Source organism: Schistocerca gregaria, chromosome 3 (genome assembly GCF_023897955.1).
Source record: "Schistocerca gregaria isolate iqSchGreg1 chromosome 3, iqSchGreg1.2, whole genome shotgun sequence".
Lineage (NCBI taxonomy): Eukaryota > Metazoa > Arthropoda > Insecta > Orthoptera > Acrididae > Schistocerca > Schistocerca gregaria.
In genome coordinates, this window is record NC_064922.1 from 733,728,922 (window position 1) to 733,749,224 (window position 20,303).

The 20,303-nt window shown below is 45.7% G+C and overlaps 1 protein-coding gene across 1 annotated transcript in view; it reads left to right on the forward strand.

Moving 5' to 3' along the window:
• LOC126355584 (serine/arginine repetitive matrix protein 1-like) overlaps window positions 1–20,303 on the forward strand; it is a 255,535-nt gene that overhangs the window by 187,778 nt on the left and 47,454 nt on the right. Inside the window, exons 5-8 of the mRNA XM_050005948.1 lie at window positions 3,049–3,465; window positions 8,809–9,243; window positions 14,046–14,281; window positions 17,034–17,339. Coding sequence (XP_049861905.1) covers window positions 3,049–3,465; window positions 8,809–9,243; window positions 14,046–14,281; window positions 17,034–17,339 — 1,394 coding nt within the window. The remainder of the gene's footprint in view (window positions 1–3,048; window positions 3,466–8,808; window positions 9,244–14,045; window positions 14,282–17,033; window positions 17,340–20,303) is intronic.

Genomic DNA, 20,303 nt, shown 5'->3' on the forward strand with positions numbered 1-20,303 from the left:
AACCAATTTGCGGAGCAATACGACAGTTACAGCCTACTCTGTACCTTCGTGAGTAGCCTCGCTTTGATTATAACCTCCTGGTATCATGAAGATGTTTCAGGAAGTCAAATGTGAATCCCTGAAGGGAAGGCACCCTTTTTTCGTGGTATACTATTCAGAAAATTCAGATAACTGATATTTAAAGCTGACAGCGGAACGGGTCTGCTGCTGTCAACGTGTATTTCGCGTAGAGACCACGAACATAAGAGAAACCAGTGCTCGTACTGAGGCATATACAAGGTGATTCACGAAGATATCCAAATATTTTAATATGTTATTCTACAAGAAAACTAAAGAAAAAAGTTCATATGAACCTAGGTCCGCAGATGTTTAGTTACGGAGTTACGGCTAATAAAAGATTTTGCCTGAAATTTAGCAACTTCACTAATATGAAGCCATCGCAAAACTGTACGAGGTTTAAGTAAAGCATGATTAACATTTATTTTGCTGTTATTGGTCTGGTGAATCTAATAAAACATATCCCAGACGAAAATTGCAGTAGTTTTCCAAAACATCCAAAGAACACGTGCAGCTGAATGCACTGGACTCGGTGGAGACTTTTTTAACATTTATTGTACAACTTCCGTAACACTGAGCTTTGTTTTTTCCCGTTTAACATGAATTCACGTGTACTGTGGTATTAATAAAAGCAGATTATCTAGCACATTCATACAGTTTCAGTTAACGTCCTTACCATCATTTTTCCAAAATTAAATTCCCTTCAACTTCTGTAGAAAACTCTTTGGAATTGTCTGGAATTTAAAAAAACAAATTCGGCCAAGTTGTTTGTAAATTAAAAACTTTATGAATTAACGTCTTTGCTTCTCTGGATGTCCTGGAAAACTACTGCAGATACACGTCTGGGCCATGGGTTATTAGATTCGCGAGATCAATAACAACAAAATAAATGGAAGAGCCGGCCGCGGTGGTCTCGCGGTTCTATGCGCTCAGTCCGGAGCCGCGCGACTGCTACGGTCGCAGGTTCGAATCCTGCCTCGGGCATGGGTGTGTGTGTTGTCCTTAGGTTAGATAGGTTTAAGTAGTTATAAGTTCTAGGGGACTGATGACCACAGATGTTAAGTCCCATAGTGCTCAGAGCCATTTTTTGAATAAATGGAAATCGTGCTTTACTTTAACCTCGTACAGTTTTGCGATGACTTCATACTAGCGAGGGTGCTAAATTTCAGGCAAAATCTTTTATTAGCCGTAACTCCGTAACTAAACATTTGCGGACCTTTTTTCATATGAACTTTTTTCTTTAGTTTTACCTGTAGAATAACATTAAATTATTTGCATATGATCGTGAATCAGCCTGTAGACAGACTTTTTTCTTCGTAGTATTTGCAAGTGAAACAGGAAATAAAACGAAAATAGTGGTACACAGTATCGTCCGACATGAAATGTACGGTGGCTTGCGGAGTAAGTATGTAGATGTAAATCTACGAGGCGTGTTTTCTAAGTAAGTACCGTTTTGGAATTAAAAAAAGACGTGCGAAGATATCTCAATAATTTTATTTTTACATGAAATCCTATACCTTAATCTACTTTTCTACCCAATTTCCGTCAATACTGAGGCACCTGTCATAACTTTGTACCAGTTTTTGAATACCCTCATCATAGAAGTCTGCCGCTTGTCTTGTTGACCACTGCATCACCACTGTTTTGACTTCGCCATTGTCTCGAAGACGCTGACCGGCCAGGTGTTTCTTCAAGTGCAGGAATAGATGGTAGTCACTGGGCGCTAGATCGGGGCCGTACGGAGAATGATTTAGAGTTTGGCCGGCCGGGGTGGGCGAGCGGTTCTAGGCGCTACAGTCTGGAACCTTTCGACCGCTATGGTCGCAGGTTCGAATCCTGCCTCGGACATGGATGTATGTGATGTCCTTAGGTTAGTTAGGTTTAAGTAGTTCTTAGTTGTAGGGGAGTGAGGACGTCAGAAGTTAAGTCCCATAGTGCTCAGAGCTATTTGAATCATTTTTTTATCTATAGTTACCCGTCGAAAAGAAGTGATGAGGTCTTTGGTCTGATTCGCCACATGCGGACGGGCATTGTCTTGCAGCAAAACGATGCCCTTCCTCAACTTGCCACGTCTTTTGTTCTGAATTGAACGGCGCAGATAGTGCAATGTCTTACAGCAAGCTGCTGCATTGATTGTCTCATTATGAGCCAGAAATTGCACAAGCAATACTCCTTTTCTGTCCCAAAAAACTGTGCACATGATTTTCCGGGCATAAATTGTTTGCTTATACTTCACTTTTCTGGGTCGATCTGAATGCCGCCATTCCATGGACTGTTGCTTTGTTTCTGGTGTGACGTAGGCCGCCCATGTTTCATCGCCCGTAACAATTTTGCTTAAGAAATCATCACCGTCGTTGTGATACCGCTCAAGGAAGAAGACAATGCCCGTCCGCATGTGGCGAATTAGACCAAAGATCGCATCACATATTTTCGATGGTAAACTCTAGTTTATCCTCCGTACAGCACCGTTCTTGCACCTAGTGACTACCAACTGTTCCTGCACTTGAAGAAACACCTGGGCGGTCAGCGTCTTCAAGACGATGGCGAAGTCAAAACAGTGGTGATGCAGTGGTTAACAAGTTAGGCGGCTGACTTCTATGAGGAGGGTATTCAAAACGTGGTACAACGTTATGACAAGTGCCTCAATATTGACGGAAATTATGTAGAAAAGTAGATTAAGGTACAGGCTTTCATGTAAAAACAAAATGATTATGATATCTTAGCGCGTCTTTTTTTTTTTAATTTCAAAACGGTACTTACTTAGAAAACACGCATCGTAGACGTATTGGCAGATATATCTCAGTAGTTCAACAATGGCCATAATGTACCGTAAATCCCTGGGAGATCCAGCCCGCTAATTTGTATATTACATTTCAAAATTCTGTACGAATTATCGCGGTAGTGTGAGAGGTTAGGATTTAGGACGATAGTGCACACGTCTGCTACACCGGAGATGTCGTGCGACGCGGCGTGCGATGCGCTGTGAAGCAGGTGACGGAGAAGCGGGCGCATTTCGTGGACTGGACGGGCGTGGCGGAGCGGCCGCGTCCGCACCGGCGCAGCTCGAGCCTCAAGCTGGAGATGGAGATGGCCGGCGGTAGCGGCGGCGGCGCGGTGCTGCCCGAGTACCGGGAGCGCTTCGTGGAGTTCCCGGCGGTGGCGCGGCCGGCCGCCGCCAGCAGGGCGCAGGCGCAGTCGCTGCGCCTCGAGGGGGACCTGCTCACCGAGACCGAGAAGAGCGCCCAATTCGTGGACCACTACTCGCCCGTGGCGCGCCGCCGCCAGCGTCCCCCCAGCGGAGGAGACCCCGAGGGCAGCGGCACCGGCGCGCTGCCCCCGCTAGCTACGGCTGCGCAGCGCCCCGCTGCCGGCAAGCGCTCTGAAGACCAGGCCACCAGGGACCAGCAGGTGAGGCAGCACAGGACCGCTCTTTCTTACTCACAGAATCAGTAGCTCCTCTTCCACAAACAGCAACCGAATCGGTACGCACGTGACAGCATGCCTACCTACGCTAAGGGCCATTAAAATTGCTACACCAAGAAGAAATACAGATGAAAACGGGCATTCGTTGGACAGATATATTATAATAGAACTGACATGTGATTACATTTTCACGAAATTTGGGTGCATAGATCCTTAAAAAAAAAGGTTCAAATGGCTCTGAGCTCTATGGGACTTAACAGCTATGGTTATCAGTCCCCTAGAACTTAGAACTACCTAAACATAACTAACCTAAGGACATCACACAACATCCAGTCATCACGAGGCAGAGAAAATCCCTGACTCCGCCGCGAATCGAACCCGGGAACCGGGCGTGGTAAGCGAGAACGCTACCACACGACCACGAGCTGCGGTCGCATAGATCCTGAGGAAACAGTACCCAGAACAACCACCCCCGGCTGTAATAACGGCCTTGATACGCCTGGGTATTGAGCCTAGTACAGCTTGGATGGCGTGTACAGGTACAGCTGCCCATGCACCTTCAACACAGTTCACCGAAAGTAGTGACTGGCGTATTGTGACGAGCCAGTTGCTCGGCCACCATTGACCAGACGTTTTCAGTTGGTGACAGATCTGGAGATTGTGCTGGCCAGGGCAGCAGTCGAACATTTTCTGTATCCAGAAAGGCCCGTACAAGACCAGCAACACGCCGTCGTGCGTTATCCTGCTGAAATGTAGGGTTTCGCATGGATGAAGGGTAGAGCCACGGGTCGTAACACATCTGAAATATAACGTCCACTGTTCAAAGTGTCGTCAATGCGAACAAGAGATGACCGACACGTGTAACCAATGGCACCCCATACCATCACGCCGGGTGATACGCCAGTATGGCGATGACGAATACACGCTTCCAAAGTGCGTTCACCGCGATGTCGCCAAACATGGATGCGACCATGGTGATGCTGTAAACAGAACCTAGATTCATCCGAAGAAATGACGTTTTGTCATTCGTGCACCCAGGTTCGTCGTTGAGTACACCATCGCAGGTGCTCCTTTCTGTGATGCAGCGTCAAGGGTAACCGCAGCCATGGTCTCCGAGCTGATAGTCCATGCTGCTGCAAACGTCGTCGAACCGTTCGTGCAGATGTTTGTTGTCTTGCAAACGTCCCCATCTGTTGACTCAGGGATCGAGACGTGGCTGCACGATCCGTTACAGCCATGCGGATAAGACGCCTGTCATCTCGACTGCTAGTGATACGAGGCCGTTGGGATCCAGCACGGCGTTTCGTATTACCATCCTGAGCCCACCGATTCCATATTCTGCTAACAGTCATTGGATCTCGGCTAAAGCGAGCAGCAATGTCGCGATACGATAAACCGCAATAGCGATAGGCTACAATCCGACCTTTATCAAAGTCGGAAACGTGATGGTACGCATTTCCCCTCCTTACACAACACCGTTTCACCAGTCAACGCCGGTCAACTGCTGTTTGTGTATGAGAAATCGGTTGGAATCTTTCCTCATGCCAGCACGTTGTAGGTGTCGCCACCGGCGCCAACCTTGTGTGAACGCTCTGAAAAGCTAATAATTTGCATATCACAGCATCTTCTTCCTGTCGGTTAAATTTCGCGTCTGTAGCACGTCATCTTCGTGGTGTAGCAATGGCCAGTAGTGTATTATATTCCAAAACGCCGCGGATAAAAACGTTTTCTGCAACTCACGCCTCTGATTGTATTGGTGATAAAAACGTAGGGCCAAGTGTTTTTGACAGCCTTTGGGCCAGGGACCATTTGTATACCGAACACGAGGATAGTCTTGATGCCCTTGTCCTACAGTAAAGGGTCAAAGTATGAATATTACACACCTTTTCTAGATAATCGGTTGGTTCTACAGTGCGCCTGGTGGGACTTGCGGATGCACAGTTAGTTCATGAGCAGTTTTTCGCCGTCACCAGCGAACCAAAATTCCAAGAAAAATATACAGAAAAAATGGGTGAAATTTTTATGACATATTCCTAAGAACCCGCTCTCGAATAAACTTAAAATATTCCTTGATATCTTTTTCTTTTTCCAAGATACAAAAGTTCACAGTTACCATGTTTCTATCAGTAAAATCCGCTACGAGGCGAAATCTAAATAATGAATAACCGCAGAAATCGCTTAAATTTTAATGGTACATTCTCTAGGCATTCATCTAGAGGAGTCATCTCCCGTTTTCAAAAAGCTTTATTTATTATCGATAAACACCACAAAAACGTGTTTTCTGGTTACCAAAACCCAGATGCGGATTCCGGAACTGTTATGATCAAGGAATGGCTTTAATTTTTACGATGTGTCCCTAAGATCCTGATCTTCAACAAAATTGCAAATTTTCATCTTTATTCGTTTCAGAGATACAGAGGTTCAAAGTTACCCTGCTTGTGCTCGCAAAATAAGCACGTAAAATCCGGTATGAGGCGAGAAATTAGTTTATAAAGTGACATAGCACAGAGAAAGGCACTGTAAAGTGTCTCCGTTATTATCTGGGAACCCAATGTTGTAATACTGAAGGAGTTGTAAAACTTTTTGCACATAAAACCCCGTCTAAGATGTAAAATTAATTCTGCATTATTTCTATTTCACATAGGTAAACTATCTACATTTTAATGACCAATACATTTCTGCTCGTGAGGTACATGCCCTGCTTCAGCAGGGAAGAGAAGGGAAAAATCAGGAAATTGCTCCTATCGGAGCACATAAAATACGAATATATTCCTGTTTATTTAAAAGACTCTGACTGCAAAGTGGGGTACCAGCTGCCTCACTCTACCTTCCTCAGCACTGAGCCTGTGAAATATAGTTGACAGTGACAAAACAGTGCTAGGTAAAGAGTGAAGGAGACAGTGCCAAGGGGCATAGTGACGGCAAGGAACAGAGAGGTAGTGACAGTGAAAAGAGATTACAGCAGTAGGAAGGAAGGAATGAGATAATAACAGTAACTGATAGCAGGAGGGAGACAGCGAGGAGACTGCAGTACTAGGGCAGAACGAAGGGGACTGTGAGTGTGACAAAGGAGACAATGGCAGACAGACACAGAGATAATGACAATGAGCTGGGCTGAATGAGTGGATGAGACATGGCAACTGGGGCTGGATGGGTGCGACCGACTTACAGCGATCGACTAGTAGGAGGGAGTGAGTTACAGTTAGGTGAGATTGAGGAAGTGCGAAGTGAGTTGCATGATCAAAAAAGCGCGACTATGTTCGCATGCTAAAACTTTTGGGAAAAATTTTAAAAGTGCTGAAGAAGGTGGAGTGAGGCAGCTGGTACTCTACTTTTCAGCCAGAGTCTTTTAAACAAGCAGAAATATATTCGCTATTTTTGGGCTCCAGTAGGAGCATTTTTCCGCTGGTAATATACGAACAATAGCCGAGGATCCACAATTCTAATATCTAGGTTATCAAAGGCGGCCGTATTCTATGTTAAGTCTAGAAAGTGCCGGCCATGAAGCAGGACGGGAAAGCCTGTAGACCAGCATAGCAACACCTTACAAGAAGACGTTGAATTACCACTGACTGTATGGTGTGGATGCACACCATGTACATGTTGTTGTGCTACTAGAGAGACACAGATCACATACTCCGTCCGAACTGGCCCTTCAAGGTCCAACGATACTGACCGACCGCTGTGCCACTCCAGCCATAAGGGTCACCGGATGCGGATATGGAAAGGCATGTGGTTATCACACCGCTCTCCCGGCCGTTGTCAGTTTTCGTGACAGGAGCTGCTACTTCTTACTCAAGGAGCTCCTCAATTGCCCCCAAAAGGGCTGAGCGCACCCCGCTTGTCCATCCAAGAGCGTTCCAAGCCCGACAACGCTCAACTACGGTGATATGACGTCAACAGGTGTTACCATTGCAGCACGACCGTTGGCCAGATCACATAAACGTTGGTTGTAATTAAAGTTTCGCTACTTGAGAGGGCCCGCATGAAAAACGAGTGTGCGGAGAAAATTAAACTTTGTGGAAACATGTGTAACGATATGCGAAAGAGAAATAAGGAATAAACCATTGAAAGAAACATATTATAATTTGTACATGTGAGTATAACATGTATAACATGTATAGTTTACGTTCCAGATTACAAAAGTTGCTCAATGCGACGAAAATATGCATTCACAACGCTTAGAACTGCACAAGAGATTGCAGCAATTTTCCAATGGTGGGTCCTGGAAAGTTCAGCACTCATGATACAGCTCATGCAGTCCTTGAAGATCGCACATTACATCGAGCATTCTGAGCCATGCCAACAGCAACTTCTTCAAAAATATGTGGAGTAATTGACCGCCGGCCTCCTTCAAGAGAAATTCCCGCATCCCAACCTCTGGCGTGCCACAGGGGAGCGTTATGGGACCATTGCTTTTTGCAATATATATAAATGACCTAGTAGATAGTGTCAGAAGTTCCATGCGGCTTTTCGCGGATGTTGCTGTAGTATACAGAGAAGTTGCAGCATTAGGAAATTTCATCGAAATGCAGGAAGATCTGCAGCGAATAGGCACTTGGTGCAGGGAGTCGCAACTGACCCTTAACATAGACAAATGTATTGCGAATACATAGAAAGAAGGATCCTTTATTGCATGATTATATGATAGCGGAACAAGCACTGGTAGCAGTTACTTCTGTAAAATATCTGGGAGTATACGTACGGAATGATTTAAAGTGGAATGATCATATAAAAGTAATTGTTGGTAAGGCGGGTGCCAGGTTAAGATTCATTGGGGCGAGTTCTTAGGAAATGTAGTCCATCAACAAGCAGCGCTTACAAAACACTCGTTCGACCTAAAATTGAGTATTGCTCGTCAGTGTGGGATCCGTACCAGGTCGGGTTGACAGGGGAGATATAGAAGATCCAAAGAAGAGCGACGCGTTTCGTCACAGGGTTATATGGTAAGCGCGATAGCGTTCCGGAGATGTTTAGCAAACTCAAGTGGCAGACTCTGCAAGAGAGGCGCTCTGCATCGCGGTGTAGCTTGCTGTCCAGGTTTCGAGAGGGTGCTTTTCTTGATGAGGTATCGAATATATTGCTTCCCCCTACTTATACCTCCCGAGGAGATCACGAATGTAAAATTAGAGAGATTCGAGCGCGCACGGAGGCTTTTCGGCAGTCGTTCTCCCCGCGAACCATAGGTGATTGGAACAGGAAAGGGAGGTAATGACAGTGCACTCCACCACACACCGTTGGGAGGCTTGCGGAGTATAAATGTAAATGCAAATGTAGTAGAAGATGTAAGAAGGCAGCGTGAGTGAGAGTTGGTGCGGTGCCCTGCAGGAGGAGAGGCGCCTGCAACGGCTGCAGGAGCAGCGGCGGCAGCGGCAGCTGGAAGAGCAGCAGCGCGAGCAGCAGGCGCGCCTCATCCAGCTGCAGCGCGAGCTGCGCGCCCGCGCGCCGCCCGCCGGCCTGGAGCCCGTGTTTCCCGCCACGGCACCCGGCTTCCGCGACCAGCCGCAGCCGCAGCCGCAGGCGCAGGCGCCGCTCTCGCGCGGCCTCAGCCTCGACTCGCCCGCGGCGCGCCGCCGCGCTCAGCGCCGCCCCTCGCAGGCCTCCGCCACCGGTGCGGCCCCCGCCACTGCCACCGCCACACCGCCCACGCCGCGCAAAGCCCCCAACAGCCCCGCCCGCACCCCACCCACGCCGCGGAAGGTGCGCGCCCGCCACCAGTACGACAAGTCACCGCCGCACACTCCCAAAAAGTCAACCCCCAAGGTCAGTAACAGCCACCAGCCGATCAAATGATTCTATTGTCACCACATATCCTGTTTTGTATTGTATATTTTGTATTGTATGTTAACCGGGAGCCTAGAAACGACGGAGAGGCTCCGACCCCGCCGCAGCCGCAGTGGTCCACAACCGCACGATGACTGCCGCAGTCCACTTCACCCCTTCGCCGCCCCACACCGAACCCAGGGTTATTGTGCGGTTTGGCCTCCGGTGGACCCCCCCTCCCCCCCCCCCCCCCACACACACAGGGAACATCTCACACCAGACGAGTGTAACCCCTATGTTTACGTAGTCTCACTCGAGGAAGTAACGTCGTTAACATTGCTGAATATTTCACACGTTGCCAATAAATTAGCGCCAAACCACATATAACGGATCAGTTTCCCGAAAACTATCACATGCAGTTGGTTATGAATCAAGATACCCTACAGGAAATTCACCGAAAATACACTCCTGGAAATTGAAAAAAGAACACATTGACACCGGTGTGTCAGACCCACCATACTTGCTCCGGACACTGCGAGAGGGCTGTACAAGCAATGATCACACGCACGGCACAGCGGACACACCAGGAACAGCGGTGTTGGCCGTCGAATGGCGCTAGCTGCGCAGCATTTGTGCACCGCCGCCGTCAGTGTCAGCCAGTTTGCCGTGGCATACGGAGCTCCATCGCAGTCTTTAACACTGGTAGCATGCCGCGACAGCGTGGACGTGAACCGTATGTGCAGTTGACGGACTTTGAGCGAGGGCGTATAGTGGGCATGCGGGAGGCCGGGTGGACGTACCGCCGAATTGCTCAACACGTGGGGCGTGAGGTCTCCACAGTACATCGATGTTGTCGCCAGTGGTCGGCGGAAGGTGCACGTGCCCGTCGACCTGGGACCGGACCGCAGCGACGCACGGATGCACGCCAAGACCGTAGGATCCTACGCAGTGCCGTAGGGGACCACACCGCCACTTCCCAGCAAATTAGGGACACTGTTGCTCCTGGGGTATCGGCGAGGACCATTCGCAACCGTCTCCATGAAGCTGGGCTACGGTCCCGCTCACCGTTAGGCCGTCTTCCGCTCACGCCCCAACATCGTGCAGCCCGCCTCCAGTGGTGTCGCGACAGGCGTGAATGGAGGGACGAATGGAGACGTGTCGTCTTCAGCGATGAGAGTCGCTTTTGCCATGGTGCCAATGATGGTCGTATGTGTGTTTGGCGCCGTGCAGGTGAGCGCCACAATCAGGACTGCATACGACCGAGGCACACAGGGCCAACACCCGGCATCGTGGTGTGGGGAGCGATCTGCTACACTGGCCGTACACCTCTGGTGATCGTCGAGGGGACACTGAATAGTGCACGGTACATCCAAACCGTCATCGAACCCATCGTTCTACCATTCCTAGACCGGCAAGGAAACTTGCTGTTCCAACAGGACAATGCACGTCCGCATGTATCCCGTGCCACCCAACGTGCTCTAGAAGGTGTAAGTCAACTACCCTGGCCAACAAGATCTCCGGATCTGTCCCCCATTGAGCATGTTTGGGACTGGATGAAGCGTCGTCTCACGCGGTCTGCACGTCCAGCACGAACGCTGGTCCAACTGAGGCGCCAGGTGGAAATGGCATGGCAAGCCGTTCCACGGGACTACATCCAGCATCTCTACGATCGTCTCCATAGGAGAATAGCAGCCTGCATTGCTGCGAAAGGTGGATATACACTGTACTAGTGCCGACATTGTGCATGCTCTGTTGCCTGTGTCTATGTGCCTGTGGTTCTGTCAGTGTGATCATGTGATGTATCTGACCCCAGGAATGTGTCAATAAAGTTTCCTCTTCCTGGGACAATGAATTCACGGTGTTCTTATTTCAATTTCCAGGAGTGTAATTGAAATTATTTTTTCCACTCAGGTATTCACCAACTGCGACATGGGCGCGTATACAAACAGTGATCCAATACAGTCAAATGTTTTTTATTTCATTCTTTGTTCACAATATGAATTATTTAGACGATGACCGGCTTCAGTCAGTAATGACCATCCTCAGATATTTTTTACACCATGTTGTAATGGTCGCCTAGTCGTAGATATTGCTAATTGCTATAATCGCACTATTTCACTCCCATTAATGGAGCTTGTTAGCACTTGATGTTAGGCTGGCGCCATTAAAATGCATTTTAGTAACTAGTAACGCTGCTGCTTGCTGGATCGCTGCTGTGTCTCGAAGCTGATGCTGGCTCTAAATCTGGTTGTCTATGGTTAAAAAGATGAGGTCCTGTGCTTTTGATGTACTTTTGATGATAAATAACGAGCGAAACCAACAAATATTTAAACTTCAAATATTTATTACTCTGGTGGCCATCTTAATTTCACTGTCCACCAAAGACAATAACACAACACAAAAAAGTACTTCTTTACATGTTCTTTGCATTGTTTATCCACCTCGGACAATAACAGACATAGTACACACTTTACCAAAGTGACATTCCGACTGCGCCCCTGACCCCTCTTGCTGCTTGTATTTATAACACTGTCAAAGAACTGCTAAAAAGAAATATAGTTTATAAGTAACATGTACATCTGTTATCATAATTTGTGCAGAAAAGATATTAATTTACATCGAGTGACATAATTAAACATGTTATTAAAATGACAGACAGATTTGTTGACTTGACAATAATTCTTTGTTACAAAAAGGCCGTTTTTTAGAAGTTTGTCAATTGACTTCTGTAATTTGCATAAATAAGTAAATAACATGAATTATTAAGAATTACATTGGTTTTCGTCTAAAATAGGATTGATTACGCGAATACTGAGTGAAAACGCTCCTAGTGAACAAATAGGTTTCACTGGGTTATTTTTATTTAAGGAGATCCGAAATACCTAAGTTGGCCACTATTTTTCGTACTTCAAATTAATTATTTAAGATGTACTTAGTGTTTTTACATGATGTCATTTGCTGTGTCAGTGATCAAGTGATATTAACTTTTGTGTGGGTCAGTTATTCAGTATAATTTAATGAGTTGACTGTTTATGGAGACATGTTATGCAATCATTGTTAACACACAATAACTTTTGTAATCATAAATACTCGTTAAACTGGTTGAATTTGGAGGGTATCGCATACTTCGGTAAAGTAAAGCCTTTAATATGTCCCGTTACAATGTCCATTATGGCCTAATCACTTTAGGACATGGTGTAAAAAAGATCTGAGGATGGTCATTACGGACTGAAACTGGTCATCGTCTAAAGAATTCATATTGCGATCAAAGATTGAAATAAGAAACACTCAGGTATTGTTTTTAACTTCTTTTTAATTCATTCACCAAATACACAATTACGAATAAAGACACCGTTAAGAAACTTCCTGGCTGATTAAAACTGTGTGCCAGACCGAGACTCGAACTCGAGACCTTTGCCTTTCGCGCTATCATCTTTTTTTTCATTTTGTTCGATATAGTTCGTTCGGTTTGGTCTGGGCGGACGTGACAAGACATCCGTTCAAGTTGATCGTTGTCTCTTAGACTCCGTTTTTCTTTTTTTTTTTTTTTAATTACAGAGAGCACGCATCCCTCTGACCGAACACGCTGAGCTACCATGCCGGCACCATCTGAGCTACCCAAGCACAACTCACGACCCGTCTTCACAGCCTTACTTCTGCCAGCACTTGTCCACGAAAGGCAATAGGTCCCGAGTTCGAGTCTCGGTCCGACATACAGTTATAATCCGCCAGGAAGTTTCACATCAGCGAACACTCCGCTGGAGAGTGAAAATCTCATTCTGGAAACATCCCCCAGGCTGTGGCTAAGCCATGTTTCCGCAATGTCGTCTCATCCAGGAGTGCTAGTTCTGTAAGTTTCGCAGAAAAGCTTCTGTAAAGTTTGGAAGGTAGGAGGCGAGGTACTGGCAGAAGGAAGGCTGTGAGTCGTGCTCAGATGGAAGCGCACTTGCCCGCGAAAGGCAAAGACCCCGAGTTCGAGTCTCGGTCCGGCACACAGTTTTAATCTGCCAGGAAGTTTCATATCAGTGCACACTCCGCTTCAGAGTGAAAATCTCATTCAAGGACACCGTTATTTCAGCATACAGTGGAAACCATCCGTATGGTAATCTTGCAAGAACATGAGTACATAAATGAAAAGCCAAAAATTAAACAAAAATGATAATCTGGGCTTTTCACTCGCCAAAGGCGCATGCAGTACCTCGGAAGAACACAAGGCAAAACACGGCCGAACCATAAAAGTTGTGATGGGTGGCGTAGCACAGGAAAATCATGGACGGAAAAAGTAAGTACAAGTCAGGCACACAATTAAATGGCCCTGAGCACTATGGGACTTAACAAAAATGGTTCAAATGGCTCTGAGCACTATGGGACTTAACTTCTAAGGTCATCAGTCCCCTAGAACATAGAACTACGTAAACCTAACTAACCTAAGGACAATACACACATCCATGCAGCATTCGAACCGTAGCGGTCACGCGGTTTCAGACTGTAGCGCCTATAACCGCTCGGCCACCCCGGCCGGCAGCACATCGAAACCTTTGATCGTGGTTTCCTCTGAAACAGTCCAATAACTACAGATAAGCCGAGACACGTGTCCGTTTATTTTGGCCCCTCTTCCAGTGAGCGAAGATTCTGGGAAATCGGGTTACGGCACTTCCCGTGTTCTCCTCGTCAGTCTGTTATGTGCTAGTTGTTGACAGAATACGAAACCGTGTTTTTTTCTTTCCCTTCCACATACCTGGTGTTTGGATGACAGCGCCAGAACAAGAGCGCCACAGAGAGCGCGTTGACTTTGCCCACAGAAAGCGCCGGCTACGCCGCGAGTGGGCTCCCCGTCGCCGTCGGTGGGCAGTGGGCGGCGGCGGCCCGCGTCTGCGTCTCCCCACAGGCAGCAGCAGCAGCAGCAGCAGGAGCAGGCCAAGGGCGCTAGGCCGGCCGACACGCAGCTCCAGGATGCCGAGGAGTCCGCCGCCAACCTCCAGTCGCCGCCGCCGCAACCGCAGCCGCAGCCGCAGCAGCTCCTCGCTGTACCCGTCAGGTACTGAGGCTTCTCCTCGAGCAGCTAAGCTGACAGCGGTCACCTGTGTGCAAGTTACCACTGTGGCCCTGTTTCCCTTACTTTATTTAGATGGTCATTTCTCCCTCTACAGGGTGATGATGTTACAAACTTTCAAGGATGATGGACGATAGAGGTCCCGCGTGGGGAAAGGACTGAGTCGGAATGTATAAGCCAAAATACTACTCAAGTCACACAGCACTCAAACTAAGGGTGCCGTCTTCTAAACGCTGATAGTGTGCAAAATGGCTAATCAGGGATGGCTAGAGGACAAATGTAAGGATGTAGAGGCTCAACTCACTAGGGGTAAGGTAGATACTGCCTGCAGGAAAATTAAAGAGACCTTTGGAGAAAGGGGAACCACTTGCATGAATATCAAGAGCTTTGATGGAAACCCAGTTCTAAGCAAGGAAGGGAAAGCAGAAAGGTGGAAGGAGTACATAGAGGGTCTGTACAAGGGCGATGTACTTGAGGACAATATTATGGAAATGGTAGAGGATGTAGATGGAGATGAAATGAGAGATACGATACTCTGTGAAGAGTTTGACAGAGCACTGAAAGACCTGAGTCGAAACAAGGCCCCGGATTAGACAACATACCATTGGAACCACTGATGGCCTTGGGAGAGCCAGTCCTGACAAAACTCTATCATCTGATGAGCAAGATGTATGAGACAGGCGAAATACCCTCAGACTTCAAGAAGAATATAATAATTCCAATCCCAAAGACAGCAGCTGATACAGATCTGAAAATTACCGAATTGTCAGTGTAATAAGCCACGGTTGCAAAATACTAACACGAATTCTTTACAGACGAATGGAAAAACTAATAGAGGCTGACCTCGGGGATGATCAGTTTGGATTCCGTATAAATCTTGGAACACGTGAGGCAATACTGACCCTACGACTTATCTTAGAAAATAGATTAAGGAAAGGCAAACCTACGTTTCTAGCATTTGTAGACTTGAGAGAAAGCCCTTGACAATGTTGACTGGAATACTCTCTTTCAAATTCTGAAGGTGGCAGGGGTAAAATACAGGGAGCGAAAGGCTATTTACAATTTGTACAGAAACCAGGTGGCAGTTATAAGAATCGAGGGGTATGAAAGGGAAGCAATGGTTGGGAATGGGGTGAGACAGGGTTGTAGCCTATCCCCGATGTTATTCAATCTGTATATTGAGCAAGCAATAAAGGAAACAAAAGTTCGGAGTAGGTTTACCGATGACATTGTAATTCTGTCAGAGACAGGAAAGGACCTGGAAGAGCAGTTGAATGGAATGGACAATGTCTTGAAAGGAGGATATAAGATGAACATCAACGAAAGGAAAACGAGGATTAAGTCGGGTGATGCTGAGGGATTTAGATTAGGAAATAACACACTTAAAGTAGTAAAGGAGTTTTGCTATTTGGGGAGAAAAATAACTGGTGTAGACTGGCAATGGCAAGGAAACCGTTTCTGAAGAAGAAAAGTTTGTTAACATCGAGTATAGATTTAAATGTCAGAAAGTCGTTTCTGAGAGTATTTGTATGGAGTGTAGCCATGTATGGAAGCGAAACATGGACGATAAATAGTTTGGACAAGAAGAGAATAGAAGCTTTCGAAATGTGGTGCTACAGAAGAATGCTGAAGATTAGATGGGTAGATCACATAACTAATGAGGAAGTATGGAATCGGATTGGGGAGAAGAGAAGTTTGTGGCACAACTTGGCCAGAAGAAGGGATCGGTTGGTAGGACATGTTCTGAGGCATCAAGGGATCACCAATTTAGTATTGGAGGGCAGCGTGGAGGGTAAACATCGTAGAGGGAGACCAAGAAATGACTACATTAAGGAGAGTCAGAAGGATGTAGGTTGCAGTAGGTACTGGGAGATGAAGAAGCTTGCACAAGATAGAGTAGCATGGAGAGCTGCATCAAACCAGTCTCAGGACTGAAGACCACAACAACAACAACATTTGTTTTGATGTCCCCTACAACCTCCCAGAGTTTGTCGGTTTAAATACTTTTCACCCTGTATAGTCTCATTGTGCACAGCGATCTTTGAATATAAATGATGGAGATAAGAGCGACTAACTTTATCTTAGACTGCTGCATGGTCTCATCAACCAATATTGTTTACTATGTGACACTTTGGGTTAATGTCACCTGTTGTTACATGTACTGAAGATGACTATGTAATTTTTGAAATCTAGATCTGCTGTAAGAAACGAAAGAGATTTCGTGATCGATTGCTGTTCTTTTGTCCCGTGTGTGTGTCTCTATAATTTATTCAACTGCGATAAATAAAACCAAAATTTATACGATTTCTTAAGTATTTTTGTGTACAAAGTGATCTCGGAGTCCGAGTGTATCGGGAAGTTCGAGTATTTGTGTGCTCCGAGTACTCCGATTGCTTGTGTATGTCACGTGTTCTGCTTCACGGAGAAAATAGGGTTACTGACCAGTTTCATTACATGACTAATAAATATATTCGTATCACTACAAACTGCCATTTAATTTTTCGTCTTTTCGTGTTTTGCTACAATAATTCATCAATAGTTTCCATGTGATATTGTGCTTGAGACATATATTCTCAGAAATTTCTGCCTGGAATGAAGGCCTGTTTCATTCTGGCAGACTCCTTTTAGCGAGAAGTACCCTCTTTGACAGTGCTGGTCAGCTCTTCTAGCGTTCTTGCTTCACACATCAGAAACGTTGTGGCGAAGACAAAGTGACAGTAGACTCTCGCGCGCACAGTGAGGAGAAGCCAGCGCAGCCGACGCCTGGAGCCGTCCCGCAGACTGCCAGCCTGCCGCCGCTGCCACCGCCGGCTCCAGCTCCAGCTCCAGCTCCAGCTCCAGAGAGCAAGTCTTCCAGCGGCTGCATCGGCGGCACCACGGACCGCCGGCTCACCAAGCTGCGGCCGGAGCCCGAGGCGGCCGAGAGGCGCCGCCTGCGGCCCGCCGCCCCCGGGGAGGTCTACCGAGCCTTCCACGTCCTCGAGAAGCCCGAGAAGACGGTCACCTTCGAGATGGATGTACGGCCGCCCACGAGGGGCCGCAGGTACGGCACCCACTCTCTGCAGCCATCCTTCACCCAACTTCTATTTTGAACGGTTTCTTTTTTTTTAATTTATAATTACATTCGTAATTAAAATTAAGGACTATAGTGTGGAAAATGTATAAATTAATTTTTCAGCTTCAGTCACTACTTCAGGCAATACATACCGGAACGACACGTTTCGGGAGCATCCTGTCATCGTCAAGTATTCTCCAGTTAAATTTACACATTTTTTTTTAGCTATAGATTTCTTTCGAGCATGATGAGGTATATTTACAGTGTGAGCCAGTGGAAATTAGTCCTTGTCCAGAAAGATTTGTTTAATTTTTATGCACCTCGAGTCACTTGTATGTAATATTGCACAATAATATCGTGCAATATTATTAAAATTCTACATTGGTTGCTAAATAATATTCTGATTTGGAGTGTTGGGCGATAAAAGCGCAGCAACTGTGATAATTGCAAGTAGGAAACAAAGATGCATGAAAAACTGGTTCAAAGAGTGTCGAAGATCACTCACGAAAATTTGTCGAGGAAACTGTGGTTGAACGAAAAAGGAAGATTATCATAATTCTCTGCGTCTTGTAGATCAGACATTTGATACATTACTGAGAAAAGTTGTCCCTATACAACATAAGCGCCTCCATATATAGGCACTTTATCTCCCCTCCCCCCTCCTCCGCCCTCCATTCACACCTTGGAATCTGGAGTTTGGAGTTACTATTCACGCATTTTTCCCATGAAATTCTAGAAATGATTTCACGTGATTCCACTAACTTCGTTTAGCCAAATGTAGCACTACCTGGCTGATAGACAGCACTGTGGGCTTTTAGCAGTTGCTATATAATTGTGCGTTGGTTTATTGTATCTGAGTAATGTACCTATAACAAACACTGAATAAGTAACACTCAGTTCTCTGAGAGATAATAAGTTTTTCGTGTCACCTATAGAATTTATTTGTTGTGCCGTGACACGTTCAAATGGTTCAAATGGCTCTGAGCACTATGGGACTTAACATCTATGGTCATCAGTCCCCTAGAACTTAGAACTACTTAAACCTAACTAACCTAAAGACATCACAAAACACCCAGCCGTGACACGTCTAAAAACTGACTAGCTGATCTATTACAAAAATGCGAATTTCAGAGTTTTGCCCCTACTTCATAAATTCCTGCAGGCGACCATTTCCCCTTGAGCAAAAAATCAAAATACTACAATCAGAGACACAATTTCACCATGTCAGCGCTTATTTAATATGCCATAACACCTGCCCATTGGCAATTCTATCGAAGACTTTAAATTAACAAGCGCAGTTTCACCTTAAAGTATTTGAGACAGAGTTATAGAAACATGTCATGCAATAATATCTGCACTAAAGTATTATATTCTGACAGGTAATGAGTATACACACCTAGGTTCCTTTCGGAGTATGCTGATGCATTAGCTCCATATTTAACAATCATATAAAGCCGTTCGCTCGACGAAACATCCGCACCCAAAGACTGGAAAGTTCCACAGGTCACACCAATATTCAAGAAAGGTACAGTAGTAGGAGTAACCCTCTAAATTACAGGCCCATATCGTTAACGTCGATATACAGCAGGATTTTGGAACATAATATTGTGTTCAAACATTATTTATTACCTCGAAGATAATGGTCAATTGACACACAGTCATCATAGGTTCAGGAAACATCGTTCCTGTGAAACAAAACGAGCTCTTTATTCACATGAAATGTTGAGTGCTACTGACAACCGATTTCAGATTGATTTCGTATTTCTGGATTTCCGGAAGGCTTTTGACACTATACCACACAAACGGCTTGTTGCGAAATTTCGTGCTTATGGAATATCGTCTCAGTTATGTGACTGGATTTGTGATTTCCTGTCAGAGAGGTCACAGTTCGTAGTAACTGACGGAAAGTCATCGAGTAAAACAGAAGTGATTTCTGGCGTTCCCCAAGGAAGTGTTATAGGCCCTTTGCAGTTCCTTATCTATATAAACGATTTGGGAGACAATCTGAGCAGCCGTCGTAAATTGTTTGCAAATGACGCTGTCGTTTATCAACTAATAAAGTCATCAGAAGATCAAAACAAATTGCAAAACAATTTGGAAAAGATATCTGAATGGTGCTAAATTTGGCAGTTGACCCTAAATAACGAAAATTGTGAGCTCATACACATGAATGCTAAAAGTAATTCGTTCAACTTCCGTTACACGATAAACCAGTCTAATTCAAAAGCCGTAAATTCAACTAAATACCTAGGTATTACAATTACGAACGACTTAAATTAGAAAGAACACATAGAAAATGTTGTGGGGAAGGCTAACCAAAGACTGCGTTTTATTGGCAGGACACTTAGAAAATGTAACAAACCTACTAAGGAGACTGCCTACACTACACTTGTCCGTCCTCTTTTAGAAAACTGCTGAGCGGTGGGAGATCCTTACCAGATAGGACTGACGGAGTACACCGAAAAAGTTCAAGGAAAGGCAGCACGTTCTGTATTATCGCGAAATATGGGAGAGAGTGCCACAGAAATGATACAGGATTTGGGCTGGACATCATTAAAAGAAAGGCGTTTTTCGTTGCGACGGAATCTTCTCAGGAAATTCAAATCACCAACTTTCTCCTCCGAATGTGAAAATATTTTGTTGACACCGACCTACATAGGAAGAAGCGATCACCACGATAAAATAAGTGAAATCAGAGCTCGTACGGAAAGATATAGGTGTTCGTTCTTTCCGCGCGCTGTACCAGAGTGGAATAATAGAGAATTGTGAAGGTGGTGAGATGAACCCTCTACCAGGCACTTAAATGTGATTTGCAGAGTATCCATGTAGATGTAGATGTAAGTATCAATATGTACCTTCATGTATAAATTCGTAATGACTGGTTATTTCAAAATATCGTCCTTCATGGCTATTTCCTGAGCAACAAATCATAAGATCCAGTCTTAACATTTT